We start from the raw sequence: 20,229 nt of genomic DNA, 5'->3' as shown, positions 1-20,229 counted from the left end.
CTGTATTTGGTGCAAGGGATGTATAAGATCTGTTCAAACATTGGTTTCCACTGATTCTGTTTCTGACTTTATTGATAATAGATAAATGTTTTGTGAGCCCATATTACCTTTCCCTGAAATTATTCAGGCTTACTTAATTATACTATAGGTTTTTCTTAGCTACCATAAAATTTGGTACTTTGTTGATTTGACTTGCATATTATCCATCTTCTGTGTTAATCATTTATGTCTGTGGTTCCCTTATTAACTCATGACAACATATTTTTGTCTTTTTAACTTTCTTTTTCAGAAGTGACAATATCTTTCTGCTTAAATAATCTTACTAGTTTATAATCTTAAGCAATTTTTGTCATCCTTAAAGTAAGTTAATTGGCTTTGCTCTTGGGAGAGTGCACTTTAAGTTCATAGGCCATGAGTTTTAGGACCACATCTTTGATGGCCCTCATCCTTATGAAACGTGACATCAAAGATAGCAATTTTGTTTGCATCATTGGCCAGTACCTAATTATCTTTCCTGCCTCTTCATTCTTCAAGTGCTCTTTGATGTCAGCAGTAGCCTTGTGCTTTGAAAGACTGTAGAGGGTGGTGAAAGGGGTCCTTATTTGCTGAGCCCACATTCCACTGAAATATTAAATAACGGTATTATGTTAGAAACAAAATGCAATGCAACTGCAGTAATTAAAATAGTTACTCATCTATTTGCAGAAGCGAAGTCTTTAATGTTTCTCTCAGTGTAAGAGAGAGAATTTCTCCCTAACCTAATCTGGCTAGATGGAGACTCATCTTTGGGAGAAATCAGAAACAAAGCAAGACCAGGCTTGCTCATTGGGAATTAGGAGATTGTACATTGGATGGGAGGAGGCATTTGTGGAGAGGTGACAATATTCATTTAAATGCTAAAGGACTTTGGTCTGTTAGGAGAAGGCAAAGCTACCAAAAGCTGAGACCGTGGATGTTCGCTCTCGGGGTCTCATGAATGTATCGTGCATGGTGCAGTGCTTTGGTATGAAGTGGATGGCCAAGTCCAATGTCAGCTTCACTTTTTTTTTAAATTAATTTTAGTTGGAGTATCGTTGCTGTACAATGTTGTGTTAGTTTCTACTGTATAACAAAATGAATCAGCTATACATACACATATATGCCCTCTTTTTTGGATTTCCTTCCTATTTAGGTCACCACAGTGCATTAAGTAGAGTTCCCTGTGCTATACAGTAGGTTCTCATTAGTTGTCTATTTTATACATAGTATCAGTAATGTATATGTGTCAATCCCAATCTCCCAGTTCCTCCCATTCCCCTCTCCTTTCCCCCTTGGTATACATACATTTCTTTTTACCAGCTCTTTGATTCTCCACATATAACTTAGTGTCTGATTTTTAGTTTTTTCATGTGTAAAAATGACAAAAATACTTTTTTAGTGCATCAAAATAAAGTGAGATAGTTTATAGAAAGGGTCATTATAAAGTGCCTGTCACAGAGTTAATTTTCTTCTCTTGATTGTCAATACGTAGGGACAATGAGTTGCCCTGTCATAATTCAGGGAAAACAATGAGATACCATTTTTCACTCATTAAACTAATAAAAATTAAACCGTTTGCTTCTACTCAGTGTTGGAAGGAGTGGGAGGAAATAATAGAGTGTAAGTTGGTACCACCTATTCAGAGAGCAATTCCGTAATATTTTTCAAAGTGGCTACTTGACCCAGCAATTCCAGACCTCGGAACTGACCTTACAGAAAATCTGCCAAGCTATGTAGTGAAGAAGACCCATGCAGCACTGTGTGCACTTGTGCTCAGTTGTAAACAGCATAAATATCCATCCCAAAGCAGGTGAGCAGTGTGGAAGGGGGATGTTTCAGTGCCCTCAGTGGTGACTCTGTATATGAAAAAGACTCAAAGTTTATTTGTTTTGGTGTTAAAAATTCAGGTTTGCTTTATTTAAGTATACTTTCAAAACCCTGGTCATTCCGGGAGCTTTTTAAAAATATTTTTTAATTGTGTAAAATACATGTAATGTGAAACTTACCATCTTAACCATTTTTAAGTGTACAGTTCAGTGACATTAAATACATGTACATTGTTGTGCTACCATCACCACCATCCATCCACAGAACTTTTTTGTCTTACAAAACTGAAACTCTGAGCCCATTAAACACTTAACTCCACATCTACCCTCGAGCCTCTGACAAGCACCATTCTACTTTCTGTCTCTATGAGTGTGACTACTGTAGACATTTCATATAAGTGGAATCATTCAGTATTTTTCCTTTTGTTGCTGGTTTGCTTTACTCAGAATAATGTTCTTAAGGTTCACCCATGTTGTAGCATGTGTCAGAATTTCCTTACTTTTTAAGACTGAATAGTATTCCATTGTATGTATTTCGTTTATTCATTAATCAGTCAATAGACACATGGGTTGTGTCCACCTCTTGACTATTGTGAATAATGGTGCTGTGTACATGGTTGTCCATATATCTCTTCAGATCCCTGATTTCAGTTCTTTAGGGTATATTCCTTGAGCTTTTAAATTCGGCGTATAAATATCACTCATCTACTAGTAAGTCTAGCAGATTTTAGTGGTCACTTTAAGAGGTCTTTAAATAGTATTTGGTTCCATTTTCATATGTAGTTAATGAAACACCTCCCTACCTTTTAAACTGCTTTAATATATTAAGTACACCTAATATCTCCCTTAAATACTTCAGTTGTGCAACTTAAAAACCTTTGTAAGTACTCAAGTTACTCTCATAAACCTAATAAAGATCTAAATGTCTAAGTACTCAAACTTACAAATTTATAAAAATCTGAAGTTCACTTAAATGATCCTGTTGTGTGTATAAGCATAGTCACATTTTAACATAAAAATCACAACTCTAAATAAATTACATAATTATTTATTTTAAACTCTGGTTACAAGGCAATCTAATGGAATGGGCAAGATGCTATTAAACATTACAGGTACTGGGCTTCCCTGGTGGCACAGTGGTTGAGAGTCCGCCTGCCGGTGCAGGGGACATGGGTTCATGCCCTGGTCTGGGAAGATCCCACATGCCGCGGAGCAGCTGGGCCCGTGAGCCATGGCCGCTGAGCCTGCGCGTCCGGAGCCTGTGCTCCGCAACGGGAGAGGCCACAACAGTGAGAGGCCCACGTACCGCAAACAAAACAAAACAAAACAAAACAAAACATTACAGGTACATAATTTTTGCACAAGTTCCTAAGAGCAAAAATATTAAATTAATGGCTTTGATTCTCTTAAACATTTCTGTAGTTAATTCTAAAATTTCCTGAGGGTGACAGATGTTTTTCCATCATGGAAGACAATTGCTATCTTATTTCACTTTACTTAACTCTGAATATTTAGACCTGGCATGAATTCTGGACCAGCAGACATTTAAGCAATTTTTATTGAGACTAAGGAAACTATAATTAGAGTGGTTGCCTTCTCTGCACGCTCCAGTTATATCTGTGATCAGATATTTCAGCTGGCAGACTGACTAGATAGATTCTCAATTAGAATCATAATGGAATGCACTAAACCTTATTTGTAATTGCTATGTCAAAAACTCCATTACTCAAAGGAGGCTGTCATATGGCCAGGATCATTAGACTTAGACTATACACATTCCATAGTTCTTTTTTTTTTTTTTTTTTTGCGGTACGCAGGCCTTTCACTGTTGTGGCCTCTCCCGTTGCGGAGCAACAGGCTCTGGATGCGCAGGCTCAGCGGCCATGGCTCATGGGCCCAGCCGCTCCGCAGCATGTGGGATCTTCCCGGACCGGGGCACGAACCCGTGTTCCCTGCATCGGCAGGCAGACTCTCAACCACTGCGCCACCAGGGAAGCCCCCTCCATAGTTCTTCATTGTACTCACTCATGTCTGCAGCTCCCACACAAGACGATCACTTTATTGCATGTTGCATTTCTTTGGTTCCTGAGAATGGAAGGAATGGAAATGCCTTCTTGCTTAAGTCCAGAGACTGTGCAGCTTGATGGGAAATCTCACGTATTTTCATACGCCTTCTGGGATCAGGCAATTATTTGTGTACTAAAGTGGGGATGAATGGAATTTTGGATATCTTTATGGCATTATTTGACTGCATGACTCCAGGGGATGTCATTTACATTACAGTAGTTGTGGGTAGCTTTCCTAAATTATGGAGTGTACATTTGTGCAGCTGTGAACCTTAACTGCATTCTGCGGACAGTTAAATAAATACTACTACAGCCACATGGACAGCTGATGTATTGCTATCACTGTGACTAATTTCCCACCTCATGTGGGGCTTCTTGGGGACACCTAGTCTATTGATCTTACTGCTTTCTCCCACTTCTTAATCTGTAAGTCCATTCCTTTTTTCGCTTCCCAGCTCATCCAGCTTAGATTCCATAGTCTATAATTTCAAAATATGTCTAACAACACCTTACACCCCCTTGCCATTCTGAATTTTTTTCTTCTCTGACAGACAAAACCCTAATCCTAGATGAAGCCTTATCTCTGAGTGAGCTTCTCAGCTGCCTAGAGCTGTTGGAAAAAGTCACAAAACAGACAGATGGGTCCCATTATAAGTTCATCTTATTCTTCCACCATAGAGAGGTGCTGTTGTCACCTGTGAATCTGCTGGATTCTCAGGTCAGCTCCCTTTCTTGGTATCTGCAGTGTCCATCTCAGTTAGCCTCCAAGATCTGACACCCCAGCCAACCTCTGCCAAAGACCTACTGTCCCACCTCCGTTTTACAAAGAAAAGAGAAGGTATCTGAGAGGACATTGCTCATTTTCCTCTACTATATAAACATGCCTACATCTCTGTGCATCCTGCCATTCCTCCCTCAGGTTACAAGAACAGTGCTTTTCTTCTTCTGTCTAAGGATAACTCCACACAAATTCTGGCTTCACTCTCAGCCTGACTCCTTAGGGGTCTTATACTAGAAATTATTATTCTCTATGGTAATCAGAAACCCTCCCTTTCAACTGGGTCATTCCCATTGACTTTTTTTTTTTTGCTATTTTTTTATTAGTTTCTGCTTTATAACAAAGTGAATCAGTCATACATATACATCTGTTCCCACATCCCTTCCCTCTTGCGTCTCCCATTGACTTTTACTAATCCTCGTCTCTTCCACAAAACAAAACAAAAAGAATAAATAAGAAAAAAAAAATTCTCCCTTAGTCCCAAATCCCCAGCAGACCTGTTTTTGTCTTTACCTTCTGGGAACCTCTGCAAAAGTTTTCTGGTCCATATGACAATAATGCTCATCTTTGGTTAGCTATCACTGTTTAACATCTCTAGTTATATTAAGAGGACTTGTGAAATATAGCAAAATTCCCAACTATATTCAATTGTATTTATTTAAAGTAAAATGGTAACATAGGCTATAATAATAAAGATAGAAACTAGAAAATATTAGCATGGATGTGGAGGAATTGGCACTCTCACTCATTACTGGTAGGAATATAGAACCATGAGGTCATTTTGGAAAACAGTTTGACAGTTTCTTTAAAAGTTAAACATGTGCTCACTATACAGCCCAGCAAAAGGCCACTGGTTGGTTATCAGATGTGGTATATCCATAGAGTGGAATAGTATTCAGCAGTAAAAAGGATTGAAGTACTGACCCATGCCATGGCATGGATGATTCTCAAGAACGTTATGCTAACCAAAAGAAGCCAGACAAAAAAGATCCCCTATCCTGTGATTCCATTTCTATGAAATTGTCCAGAAAAAGCAGATTTATAGTGACAGAAAGATTAGTGGTTGCTGGGGGCTGGGAATGAGCACAATTTGGGGTGATGCAAATGTCCTAAAGTTGGATTGTGGTGATGGTTGCACAATTCAATACAATTTATGAAAAATTATTGAATTTTACATTTAAAACAGATGAATATATGATGTATAAGTTATACCTTAATGAATTTAAGTTTTTGATGAGTTTGCTAATTGTACCAATTGCTTCATGTGAAAAAAAGTGAAATTATATAAAGCCAATTACTATGCCGTATTGCAGTTAGATATTTGAAAATCAAAATAGCACTATTTGTGTTTCACAGGATAATTTTTAACAAAATTTTCTTGGTCATATAGCAATGAGGAAAATATCTGTTTCCAACCCACTGGTTCCAGCATACCACGTGTTAAGCAGTTCACTCCTTTTATCCTTTGTTTACACACTGCACGTGTGTCCTGACCTATGAATGGTTAGCATGGTATACAATAATATTTTACCCGAAGTGAAAACATGATGAGTGTATGGCCAATCATAACATTTAATTAAGGTCTCTTAGTACTCTTTGACCATAATTACAATGCTAGTAATGTCTGGGACAGAATGTTTTTTAATCTGATCAGGAAATTTAAATCTCTTTTCAGTATCTAATATTTGTTCACGTTTTACATGTGAGTAATTCTGGAATAAATAGGTTACATTGTAAGTTTTCAATTTTAAGGTAAGCACTTGCCAACCAGAAAGCAAAGTGTAACCATGTAAGAAAATAGATTCTGAAGCACAGTCTTAATGAAGGGAAATATAGGTAGAAGAAATAAGGAATGGTAAACTCTGTTCCCAGGAAGGGGAGTCTGGGGTTGGCTTAATCAAGGCCTTTAACATGAAAGGTCGTTTGCAGGGACAAACAGCTATCCTTGTCCAGATAGTCCTCTTCTCCAAGAAGATCAGGCTAAGAGGACATAATTTTAAGAAGGTGCTGTAGTTAGAAGGAAGGTATTTCCTAACAAACTGGCTTACTTAAGAATGAGATTATGAGAGAGGCTATGCAGGCTTCTCTCTGGGAATCCTAAAAGGGTACAGAATGTGAATGTAGGTATATATACATGAATCTATCAAAAAAAAAAAAACAGAAAAAGAGACTTGGTGAAAAGTAGGCTTTTCCCTACTTGTTCAGAACGTGATACAATTTATCGTAAGTCTAATATTTATTTAAAATGGCAAAATAACATGTTGCCTGAAGGACAATAGAGTAGGTTTAAAAAATTTATGACCTGACAATTTGTGGTATGGGAAGCATGCTTCTTTACAAGGTTGACATATCTACATGTATAATACAAAGATTGTCTTCTTCAAAAACGTGATTTGCAGCCAGCACATCTGCTGTTCTTGTGTAATGGATTAAAATGAGCTATTTTTGTTGAAGTTCAGCTGCAGAGTAACAGAATGTTAAACCAGCTTGCTAAAAAAGTTACCTATTTTAGATTTTTTCCCTTTATATTGAGCTTTTAAAACGTTCTTCTATCTGACAAAGCCTCATTCTTCACTAAAAAACAGAAATTTTATGTGGCTCTAAGGTGTATTTTTGTCATACTGTAGCATTTAGATGATATCTAAGTTGTTCTTGTTTAGCATTTTGACTGTTAAATTATATCCAAGTTTGATATTTCCCAGTAACAGTTTTTCATAAAAATCTTACCAACATTATTGACTGTTCTTCCATTGAATGTAACATTGTTTTGTTCTTACAAAAATCTGAAATAAACTTGTTCTGGCTTTCCCCTTCAGATGGAATTATGTCATTCGCATTAAGGCTTATCAGGAAATCCTGACTATCTTCTTACATTCCCAAGAGTTAATAAACTGCATGCGTACAAATCTCTGTAAACGGGGGAAAAACTTTTTCACATATTTCTGTTGTAATTTTATAACAAATGTTAATCATTTAATTGGTCAGTCTTCAGGAAACTGACTTTTCTCTGATTTTCTGTCTTTCAAAACACAAACAACAACTTAAAAATCCATTAATAATTCAGTTCTGCTTAAAATAGTATACATATACTGATCATCTTAAAGAGTCATTTAAGTAAATTATAGCAGGAAGAGAGATATAATAGAAATGCCCAGCTTTCAAGTTGCTTGTAGTCTGGATCAGTCCTTCCTAAACTTTAAGGTGTGTATGGATCTCCTAAATATCTTGTTAAATGCATATTCTAAGTCATTGTGTCTGGTATGAGGCCTGAGTCTGCATTTCTAACCAGCTTCTGAGTGATGGATATGTTGCTGGTCCATGAACCACTTTGTGACCCAAGGGTCATAATAGCTGTCCTTAATATTCATAGAAGAGTCTGCGTGTAAATCATAAGTGACACACATTTGCTAACATTTTTATCATCATCATAACCGAGCTGGACAATTGTACAATCATCTTCTAGAGAATAGAGATCATATAATATTAACTTGGAAAGAATCCATGACCATGGGCCTTATTAGTACTGTCTTCCAAGCTGAGCTACACATAGAACTAAACAGACTGACAAGGAAACAAATCAATTGTTAGAACTAAATGATTATAGACAATCTGGACTGCCCAAATATAGATGTGATATGGAAGGGTATATCTTCATTGGTTCTGTTTTGATTTTCTGAACTCTTGACCACCTAGTCAAAGAAGAAATTTTTCTAGGTAAAGAGGAGTCATTAAAGCAGGTGCCATCAGGGCACAGGTGGTGCACACCAGTGAGTGGAGAGGGCTGGGTGGCTGTGGTGGTGGTGTCATAGAGGGGACGCACTTCACTCCACCACTGCCATGCAACATGTCAGGCCTAGCATGGCCAGAACTTCCAACTTTTTAAGAAAAGCCAGAAATATAAATTTCATGTGAAATTTCCCCATTTAAAAATGTTGGCTACTCATTTAAATTCTTTTAAAACATTAGGCGGCCAAGAAAACACATCTGTGTCCCAGACACAGCCCTTGAGCCATCTATTTACAGTGTCTAGGGTAGAATACATTGAACTCTTGTAATGCACTTCTCAATATTGAAAAATTATGAATTTTCAAAATCAAACACATTGGCCTTTTGTCGCACGATGTTTTCATCAGAAGAGTCTCTGTTTTATGTATTTGGAGGTCCTGGTGTAAGATTGGTGTGTGATCATAAAACCTGTCTTTCTGTCTTCTTTCACATTCCAGATTACAGGACAGGCCCATGTTTCACTCAGGTCAACAACCAGATGTGCCAAGGGCAGCTGACAGGCATTGTCTGCACAAAGACTCTGTGCTGTGCCACCATTGGACGGGCCTGGGGCCACCCCTGTGAGATGTGTCCCGCCCAGCCTCAGCCCTGCCGGCGGGGCTTCATCCCCAACATCCGCACTGGAGCTTGCCAAGGTGAGTTAGCCTTCAGCCTGTGTGTACAGAGTCACCCATGTGTCTGGGCTCCTTTCAGTGTGCTGGGAGAATCTGTCACTGTCTATGGATAATAACGTTCCTGAAAAAGCAAGTTTTTTCTATAAAAGATACACTATACTATATAGTATATAGTATTTACCATACTACATAGAATTCCTAGATTAGATATAGATTACTGTATAATTTATGTAATTTAATGGATTACTATTTTTTTTTTTTTTTTGCTGTACGCGGGCCCCTCACTGCTGTGGCCTCTCCCGTTGCGGAGCACAGGCTCCGGACACACAGGCTCCGCGGCCATGGCTCGCGGGCCCAGCCGCTCCGCGGCATGTGGGATCCTCCGGGATCGGGGCACGAACCCGTGTCCCCTGCATCGGCAGGCGGACTCTCAACCACTGCGCCACCAGGGAAGCCCTAATGGATTACTATTAAAGATAAAACACTGTATAGATCTACTAGATTATTACTGACTAGATTTACCAGAGTAATAATTTTTGTTTATTCTCTAGCACTTATCACCTTCTAACGCACTTGCTTATGGTCTTTATTGCTTTTACTGTCCCCCAGATAGAATGTAAGCTCCATTTGGGCAGAAATCTGTTTTATTCATTAATGTGTCTGAGGCATTCTAACATGTAGTAGATACTCAGTAAATATCTTTTGAATTAATAAGTGGAATTGATATTAAAATACTTCCCAAAACCACTGTTTCGTAGAAATAGTCCAGGTTGAGAAAAGCCCTCAACTTCAGCCAAAACATTGCAAATTATTGACTCTCCTCGTCTTCTATATTTGTACTTAGGCTTCTTTACCTTGGTATTTTGTCAGAGAGGCCTAGTTTTTCTGAACACAGTTACGAAAAGTGTGTGATCTGATCTCAAACTTCCTGAATGTCCTTCAGGATTGAGTAATGTCTGAAGGCTTATTTGTTTGAATTTGTTTATGTAGTAGAGATAAGTTTTGGGCTCCATTTGCCCAAGAGTATAATGGATTAATACAGCTACAGGAGCAAAATGAAATTTGCCACATTGTTAAAAGGTCTGGAAAAGTTGAAAAAGTTCTGCTTTATTTCAAAATCATGGCATCGTCAGAAAGTTCTCAATTAAACACTAATCCTCAGTTCAGGCTATTTTAAGACTCCATCTTACTGTGATTTCACTTTTTCCTTTAAATTCCTAGACTGTTTCCCAAATACTCTGCCAAATTAATTTGGAAGATAATAGGGCGTAAAAAAATAAGATAATAAAACATGATACACACATGTCATACTTTTTTTATAATAGTGATCTTTTTTATAGGGTAACTGAAAATTTTTGTGGAGTTAAAAATAAATTTCAGCTGTGTAGATGATAGCCAGTTTAATATTGGTTTTAAAACATGGTTTATATTAGCCAAGGGAGGACATTTCTGAAGTTCTAAACATAAAATTATCCTGTAGCTGATGCAATTAGTGAATTACTTTATCTATGGCTTAGGAGGGGATGAAATAAGGTCTTGTAGTAAACCAAATAAATGTGAAAAATGAGGGCCAACAGAAAATTAAGATGATACTTAAAAAAAACTAAGCTGTGGGACTTGCCTGGTGGTGCAGTGGTTGAGAGTCAGCCTGCCGATGCAGGGGACACGGGTTCGTGCCCCGGTCCTGGAAGACCCCACATGCCATGGAGCAGCTGGGCCCGTGAGCCATGGCCGCTGAGCCTGCGCGTCCGGAGCCTGTGCTCCGCGACGGGAGAGGCCACAACAGTGAGAGGCCCACGAACAGCAAAAAAAAACCCGAAAAAACTAAGCTGTGAGGAAACTAGTAAATTTTTTTACGTTTCACTGTTGCTGTCAAGACTTTCTGTACTCAAATAAGCAGTGTCAGAAGAGTATACCTTCCTAGGGTACTATGAGGTCAATCATAATGATTCTTGACTTCTTTCATATATAGAGCATTTCAGTTCTAGCCCTTATGCCTAAGTCTAATCTGCATTTAGTCTTGTACATTCTTCATTTTATTAAACATTGAAGGACTAAAGTTGGCTCACATAAGCCTTAAAATTTAAGCTAGCATAAAAATGAGTGAATTAAAGGTAATAAAAGTGGCATTAAGCTCTTTTCCAAGAATATCTACAAACTTTAAATAAATATGTCATAAACTGTCACGTGCATATGTTGTATTATTTTTTTACAAATAGGTTCTTCTTTTTAAATCTTTACTATCTTACACATTCACTCTAATTAGAAGGGTATTTTATTTAAGAATAGTACTTGACTTTGGGTCTTTTAGATTTTCAAATAGAGTATATTTAAAATTTTTAAAAAAATATTAAAATTTGTATAATTATTAATTTATGTTGCTTGATTTTTAGAAATTAGGCTTTTAAACTACTCCAGATGTTTCAAAACTGGAAGTATGGCAGAAGAAATTTGCTTATTTAAATCCAGCTTTTGCTTTATTATAGACAATAGTAATAGACTGATGCTGGGCCTCTGCTCCATTCCAAGCAGTGTGAGAGGCATGGAAATTCTGACATATGTGACAGAGTCAGGACCTACCTAGGACATAAGACAGGGACTTAAATAAAGAAAGAGCAGTATAGACCCTGAGTCAGTCCCTGCAAAACAAGTATTCGTACCTGTTCTTGTCAAATGGGATTAGTATTCAGAAATATTTAATCCTTCAATCAGACTGCACATGAATCATGTAGAGAAGTTGAATCTTATCTGAAACCAGGCAGGCATGGCTAGTTCCTCAGGTCTATCCTGAGAGGAAGATGCTCTCAGTAGAATGTTATTTGCAGGCCTTCTGTATAGCACAAAATGAAAAGGAGATTTGGTTCATCTGATTAGTATAAATTATTAAACACAAATTTATCTTGGCTGTCTGCATTGACCAAGTTAACCAGATCATTGCAAAGTTTAACTGTAGTTCACACTATGTGAACACAAGCCATCCCTAAACAATCCAAAAAATTTACCTGAAGCATAGTCAATTATAGAAACTCGTATTGAAAATAGCAGGATATTGCCCTTCTTCTAACTCAACAAAAACTAACAAGGAAAGGAATAATAGAGAACAAGCCCTTCTAAAATAAAACTGTGCAACCTCCAGGTCAGAGTAGTGATGGATACATGGCAGTTGTTGGGAAGTCATGGGGACAGGGAGAATCTTCTATGTGTTTGCTATGAGCATTAGCATCCTGAAAGGCTGTTGAGTGGTTGTGGACGGGCTCTTGGAGAGGAGGAGTATATCCCCATATGAGAGGTATTCTACTGCAGGCCCTCGGAGTAACTGAAGGCATATGGAAAGAGAGTCTTTGGTGGCAAGCCATTTCTAATATCCTCTAGCCAGCCTTCCAACCCAGAGACGCTCCTTTAGGTAAAGGAGGGGGAAGGAAAAGAGGATTTGGGAGCCACTAGTGAACAGCTTGCAGAGTCTGTATCTGAAAGGGCAGAGGTGGGAGCTACACCACTACCTGAAAGTTTAAAATTAATACCCAGGAGGAAAAGAAAGTGGAGAGAGTTTGGTAAGAAGCTGCAGGAGTCCCCATAGAAGTTCTCAAATCAACCTGTTTCTTCTTGGCTTTCTCCACTTTTGCTTCAGCAGGAAATGCCCCATTTAAAGGTGAGTACTAAAGAGAAAAGGCTTACATATAAAAGCTTAAAAAAGAGAGAAGTAACATAAGGAAAAGGCAGAGGAACATGCTTCATGGAAGAATTACCTAAATAAACCCAAAGTTCATATACTCTTTTATCTCAAGGAGGTGAAAAATAATATGGTTCTTCTCTTAACAGGTGCTCAAAGAAGCATTGTTAAGAGTTCAGAAAGGACAATCAGAGATAGTGCATTGGTAGCACTCAAGAAACTGAAGAAGGACTTGAAACTTTACCTAATGAAAGGCAAATGTTACACATACACATACAAACATACATAAAACTGAAAAAATTCAATGACAAAGGTTAACCTTGAGGAAATCACAAATCACAATGTCTGAGAACAATAAATAATGATTGTAAAGAAGCAGAAAGAGGGCTTCCCTGGTGGCGCAGTGGTTGAGAGTCCTCCTGCCGATGCAGGGGACACGGGTTTGTGCCCCTATCCCGGAGGATCCCACATGCCGCAGAGCGGCTGGGCCCGCGAGCCATGGCCGCGGAGCCTGTGTGTCCGGAGCCTGTGCTCCGCAACGGGAGAGGCCACAGCGGTGAGAGGCCCGCGTACAGCAAAAAAAAAAAAAAAAAAAGAAGCAGAAAGGTAGTGAAGTCAGCAGAAAGGTTGTAAAGAAAGCTGAAGAAAGGAACTGAAAAAAAGCATAAATATAATATTGAAAAATTTTCTAAAAGAGATAAAAGCTTCAGTTTGCAGATTGGAAGGCACAAAAGTTCAATAAGAAAGAGAAGATAAGGAAAAATTTGTGAGCATGATAAGACAGAATAAGCAAATATCTTTGTTAAAGGGAATATCCTAACTGGTCTCAAACTTCTGTAGAACAACTCATAGACCAGAAAACAGTGTGGCAGTGTCTACAGACTTCTGTCTTTGATTTACACATATGTAAATAAAAGTACTTTAGTTGCTCTGTAAAGAATCAACTCTGGGGGGCCAGAGTGGAAGCAAAAAAAACCAGTTAGAAGTTTCCTACAGCAGTACAGGTGATATATCATGGAGGTTGAGACCAGAGTAGAGGCAGAGGGCCAAGATTTGAGATATATCTGGGAAGTAAGCACTTGTTACTGATGGAATGAAGTGAGACAAGTGAGAGGATGCCGAGTTTATCTCTTAGGTTTCTGACTTTGACATCGGGATAAACAATGATGACATTTGTTGAGATAAGGAAGATTGAGACAGAACCATGCTCTGTTTTTTTTTTTAGTTCGGAGTCCTACAGGTAGTAAGTTACCAATATTTGCTTGTTAGGATGATCATTTATTCAACATTGGAATTTCGTGAATACATGAATAGGTATTCTGGCCGAATCAAACCACATTGAACGGTTGCCAAGACACCCTGTATGTCTTAGGCTCCAGTCAGAGACAGACCTATTCTTCAATTGTTGTACTTAAAGATTGGCATTTGTTTTTGTAGAAGTAGAAGTACTATGAATGAATATCTGTGGAGTGTAGAATAAGAACTTAAATTTTAAAAATGTATCTAATTTGGGGACAGGCCAAGTTAAAAAATCATGCACTATTAATACAGTAATAGGAATTGGTCCTTAGTTCCCACAGATATAAATTAAATGAACCATTTTTATATGCCTGTAGCACTGGCACATATTTTTTCACATTTTAATGTCAACTAAAAATAATATACCATCTAATGCTAATTTATATAATAAAATCAGTTTAATCTCTTAGGGCAAGTTTATTTGAAGAAGTTGGAGGATAAATGAGTTCATAAACTAGACTTACTATTGCTTTGTTACATTATTTATAACCTTAGTAGACATAGACTGAAGGGATTATATAAGGTTTAAGTTTCAAAAGATTCAATTTTATTCTGTAAAATCCTTACATGTGATTTGAAGTTATCCAGCATTTAAAGAAATAGTAAGTTTGTGCCTGAATTGAAGGGAGGAACAGAAACCCATCTGTATAACTTGGACAGTGGAAAACTAATCAGACATTAGTAGCTCCTTATGCTAGCACTTGGAAGATGCAGAAACTCTTGCATAATTTGGAGGTCTGAGGCTGGCTTCTTTTGTTTTTATAGGGAGCACTCGTGTGCTTCTAGGTTCATGTTGATTATTTCTATAAGATTTCTTTAAAATTTTCTTTTTTATTTTAGTGATTAACTTGATCTACCCAAAAGAAATTAATTCTGTATAGCTGCTCACTCTAGGGTATTTCAAAAATAAAAGTTTATTTTTTTCTCGGAAAGTACTTTTTAGGCAATTACAAAATAAACCCTGTAAAGTCAGATTGCTTTTTCCTTTGAAAAATTACTGAATCGACTAAATATGTAGTCAAAGCTTTTATGAATAGTATTAAGGGATTTATAGGTTTGGCCTCATTTTTTAGCTTATACCGAGATATTCTTTCTCTGATTTATCTGCCAGGAAAAGAGGTTTCTAGGGATGTTTTATACCACACTGTAATGAGGGTGGAAATGTAGTACATTTTTAAAATAATACAGTTTGAAATGTAAATTAAACTGTTCAGGATATAAACCTCCTGTCATGTATTTCATTCTAGTTGCTTTCTGTTTGGATCAGCTATCCTTTAATAAGACAATGATATCTACGTTAATTTCAGGATAAAAATACTTTGGACTATTGTAATTAGTTTTATAGACAGATAGTTAAAGTGAGGAAGAAATAATAAGGATGCTAAGCTCTTTTGTAAACTTAAATTCCCTAATTTACACACTAAGATACACCAAACTTGTGGGCTTACCAAAAAAATAATAGGATAAATAGATACTGACATAGAAATATATCCACAAAATATTTTAATGGAAAAAAAACGATGCAGAACAACACATACAGTGTGATCTTATTCTTGTGAAATAAATGGACCACCACTCTGAATGTGTGTATGAATAAGTCTAAACAGACTACTAACTTATATCAATGGCTATCTCTTTAATTTTCTATTTTTCTGCATCTTTAATGTTTATTACAATGAGTATATGTTATTATGTAATTAAATATGTAATATTAATAAATCTGTTATGTTGGCCTGTCAGTTTGACTAGATAATGTACATTTGCATAAGCTTATATATTATATTTCCTTTTTATACAGTGTTCATCATAACAATATACTGAATTACCTTTTACACAAAGAGAAATTAAGGCAAATTTACATAGATATAAAATGAAAGATTCAGAAACTCTAAATAAAAGAATTTTTCCCAGTCTCCTATAATATATTAGCTCTAGTTTTTTTGCACAGGCCCTTTATCAGGTTGAGGACATTCCCATGTATTTCTGGTTTACCAAGATTTTTAAAACAATGAATGAGTGTTGAACTCTGTCATTGCTTTTTTCACATCTATGATATACTCATATGTTTTCTTTTCCTTAATCTGTTAATATGATGAATTGATTTATGCTTGAATGTTGATACAACCTAGTTCCTGGGATAAACTCCACTTAGTCATGATGTATTAACTTTTTTATATATTGCTAAAGTTGACTTGCTAATAATTTTTGTGTGCCTATTCCAAAAAGATATTCTTCTCTTGTTTTCCTTCTTATGATGTCTTTGTCTGGCTTTGGTTTCAGGGTGATGCCAGCTCAATAAAATGGGTTGGGCAGTGTCTTCTCTTTTCTGTATGAATTTGTGTACAACTGGTATTGTTTCGTTCTTAAATGTTTGAAAGAATTTAACAGCAAAGCCACCTAGACCTGAAGTTTTCTTTGGGGAAAGATTTTAAACTATGAATTAAATTACTTCAATAGATGTAGGTCTAGTCATATTATCTGTTTGTTCACCTGAGGTGGTGAGAAGTTGGAGGATGCTGAGTGCCCATTGCCAGGAGAGTAAACACACTAAGTGTTCTGCAGCAAATCAAAGCAAGGGATTGGTTGCCCACATAACAATATTGTAGAAACAAAATTCTAAAAGAAAAAATCAAGAAACGAAATGAGATCTTTAACATATACCATTTATATAAGTAAAAATGCATGCATACAAAAGGATCCTGACTCCTCACACCTCATTCTCATGAGAACAAGCGAACATCTTCTGTGCATTCAAGAAATATGTATGTACAAATAGACATAGATATTCTGAAAATCAGTGATATCTATATTGAAAATACTTTCTTCTTACAGATGTTGATGAATGCCAGGCTATTCCTGGGATATGCCAGGGAGGAAACTGCGTCAATACAGTGGGCTCTTTTGAATGCAAATGTCCTGCTGGTCACAAGCAGAGTGAAACTACTCAGAAATGTGAAGGTAAGGGTCTCTATTTTAAGGACATGTCTAATGGTTGACTCTAAATCCAAGAAAAACATGACTTCATTTTGAGTTTTGGAGGATTTAATCACAATTGTAATTATTTATTTTAATATGAAAGTGAAGGAATAACCTTAGAGTAGTTTTGTATTAGTTTGTGTAATTAATGGGGTTGATTTGGAAAAAGAGCCAATGATCATTTTACATTTGTTATCTCAGGTTCTATGTTGTAGTGAGAACGGAGTAATCCAGCCATTTATATTTTTTCCTTAATGAAATAGTTTTCTATTTCACTTATGAAATTATATCAAACATTAAAATTGGGTAGAGACTAGTTCCTAGGAACAAAGAGAGTGTTTGATTATAGGTGAGAAGGCACAGCCACCGATTGATGAGAGTGGTTGTGACATTTCCATTAATCATCCAACAATGTACTACTTCTTAGTTGAATTGGAATGAGCCTTTTCTACAGCACGTTTTGTCAAAACAACATATAGAACCAGGACACAGTTTGGCGAAAGTCAGTGCAACTCTATTTGCACTGGTCTATGTTCTTTAGGAAAGGGGGCTATTGATGTAATGTAGGCACCACCTGGAGCCCTGAATCCAGTCGTCTCTTTCCTTATTTCCTGCCCAGGCAGCCAAATCCATTTAACCAAAGCCCAGAAAAAATTATGTGATTTAATGCTTGGGATTGGTGGGGAATAGTAGGATTGGAGGAAGTGTTGATTAGAATTTGAAAGCTAAAGGTTTTATGAAGGCTTTACTTTGTGTCTAAGTCATGTTTATTTGAATAGGTCTTAAAAGTGAGTATTATCAATTTTCTTTGGGTTATAGTGTTTCTTTATGTAAAAGATCAAGTGGTATTTCCTTACATAAAATTATTTAGTGTAATTGGTGGCATAATATATCTGGAAAGACTATAAACTGTCGCTACACTTGGTTACAGGTTTTGAATTATAGTCAGTTTACATATAGTTTATGTAGTATCAATGCAAAAGTGTTGCCATAAGTTTAAAGTTACTGTTTGTTCTAAATAAAAATATGATGATAGCAATTACTTTTGACCAACTGTCATAGGTAAGATTTTAATTTTTTATGTGGATTACAATGAATGTAAAATATAGAAGTACTAAAAGATTTAGTTTCAAATGATGCCCTCCCTATTTCTATTATAGCACATTTTATATTTCTGTTCATATGGCAATGAAATTCTCCAAAGAAATCTTTTTTAGTTTGTAAGTTACTAGATCTGTTCAGAAATAAGAAAGGTAACTCTAGAGCTTTGAATATATCATTAGGGGAGTGGTGGTAGCATTAACAAGAAACTGCAAAGTCAGCTTAATAACTTTGAAAAATTGTGTTATTGATTTTTTTGTATGTGTATTTGTTTATTGACCATCTCACTTCAACACTTGAGTAAGATCATTGCGGACAAAAACTCTGTCTTGGTTCATGCTGTACCAGAGAGCCTGGAACAGTGCCTGATATATCGTAAGCTATATTGATTAATTGGGAACAGGCTAGATAATAAGTTAAGTTCTTTTACTTGTGTTGAATGTCCAAAAGAAAAGAAAATACGGGGCCAGAGTTGAAATTGTATTTGGAAAGAGGCCAGTGATCTTCATGATGGGAATTTTTCCTTCATCTGACTTTTTTTTTCACTTTCTTAATAATCTTATTTTACTTTGGTTGCAATTCAAAGACCAAGAGCACAAACATTAAGTGCAGTTTAGCATTTTTAGATTTTTGTGTCATTGTCCCTATTTGGTCACCTGCAGGAAATGCTTTTGAGGTCAGGAACCTTCACTCTCTATTTAAAAGAAAGAGCTGTCTTCTGCTTGTTCATTGGGATATCTTCTTAACTAAAATCTTATCCTAAAAAGCTTGTTCTACTGGAAGTTTCAACATATATAGTTTATACTAAAATGAAAAATAAAAATGGTAAGGGAGCATTCATCTCCTAATTTAATGTTTGAAACCTGTGACTCTGTATCTATCAGTGAGGCCTGTTTTGTTTCACATCATTAGTCAGGTGGATTCTTTTTTCTTGTGTTCAGTTATAGGCTACTGTCCGAGAAGTGAATCTGAGTCCAAAGCAGAAAGGAATATATGTTTCTCTCTCTCTGTTTGTCTGTAAAAGAATCAGTTATTTTCCCCCATCACTAAGTTAGTATCCCAGATTCAATAAAACCTCTCATGTCTACAAAAGTCATGTCTTATTTCTCCTGGGCCAGATTGGCTACAAAATCTTTTCTTAATTCTGTCATACAGTGGGCAAAATTATTCTTTGGTGGAATAAACTATTTATTCACATCCAGAAAGAAAGTTGTTTCAGTTATTTACTCTTTTCAAAGATTCATTCATCTAAATGTCTGTTTAATTTAAATGAAGAAGAAAAGCAGAACATATCAATATAATATGAAATGGTGTATCAGAAGACTGTCCACATTTTTCTTTTTTATAATAAAATATGTTATTTTGAATTTCAGTCCACTTGGATAAAGCACAAGTAGGTACCAGATGTCCTTGCATGATCCCTCCTTCCAGACTATACCTTCTCTGACATTCCTTGAGCTACTTATTCTTTCCTGGCTTAAATGGAAGGCAGGAAAATAGCATCATTGTATTGGAAAGTTTCCCTTCAGTGGCCCTTTACATGTCAAATAGTTGTTTGTGATTTATTCTGAAGAGTCTTCAGCTTTGCTCCATTACCACAGTATTTAGTTGTTTGGGATTTGTGACAACAAATGTATTTACTTATGCTCATGAAACTCATGAAAGTTGTTGGCACAGTATCCTTAGCTGCTGTTCCAACTCTGATAAACCGTGGAAAATAAACGTCTGTGCTAAACTGAAAGGTACTTACTTTTACTCATATTACCAAAAGTGTATTAACTTTAAAATAAATAATAAATAAATTCATTGACTATTTCTCTCAAAGAAAACTACGTATTAAAAATTGAGATTCAAATAAGGGGACTGTAAACATTGGAAAACGTTTTAGGTCATTAATTTAAAAAACACAGAATGATCTTTTAAATCTTCTTAAGAAATTTGCAACACTGTGGTTAAAACATAAATCCCCTCTCCCTTAAATAAGAAAGCCCATGCTGCTAAACTCAAATCTACTTTCTGCTCTCATAACAAATAAGGTATTCCTCTATCACAACACTTTTTATTGTGCATTACTAGTAATTTTTTGTCTGAGTCT

At 36.4% G+C, this 20,229-nt stretch overlaps 1 protein-coding gene across 1 annotated transcript in view; it reads left to right on the top strand.

Annotated features, from left to right (window-relative positions):
- Positions 1–20,229, top strand: part of FBN2 (fibrillin 2) — a 230,142-nt gene that overhangs the window by 60,493 nt on the left and 149,420 nt on the right. Inside the window, exons 6-7 of the mRNA XM_060093309.1 lie at positions 8,912–9,109; positions 16,890–17,015. Coding sequence (XP_059949292.1) covers positions 8,912–9,109; positions 16,890–17,015 — 324 coding nt within the window. The remainder of the gene's footprint in view (positions 1–8,911; positions 9,110–16,889; positions 17,016–20,229) is intronic.

The sequence above is a fragment of the Mesoplodon densirostris genome, chromosome 3 (genome assembly GCF_025265405.1).
Source record: "Mesoplodon densirostris isolate mMesDen1 chromosome 3, mMesDen1 primary haplotype, whole genome shotgun sequence".
Taxonomy (NCBI): Eukaryota; Metazoa; Chordata; class Mammalia; order Artiodactyla; family Ziphiidae; genus Mesoplodon; species Mesoplodon densirostris.
The sequence above is the reverse complement of the archived record's forward strand: the minus strand, read 5'-3'. Positions and strand labels throughout refer to the sequence as shown.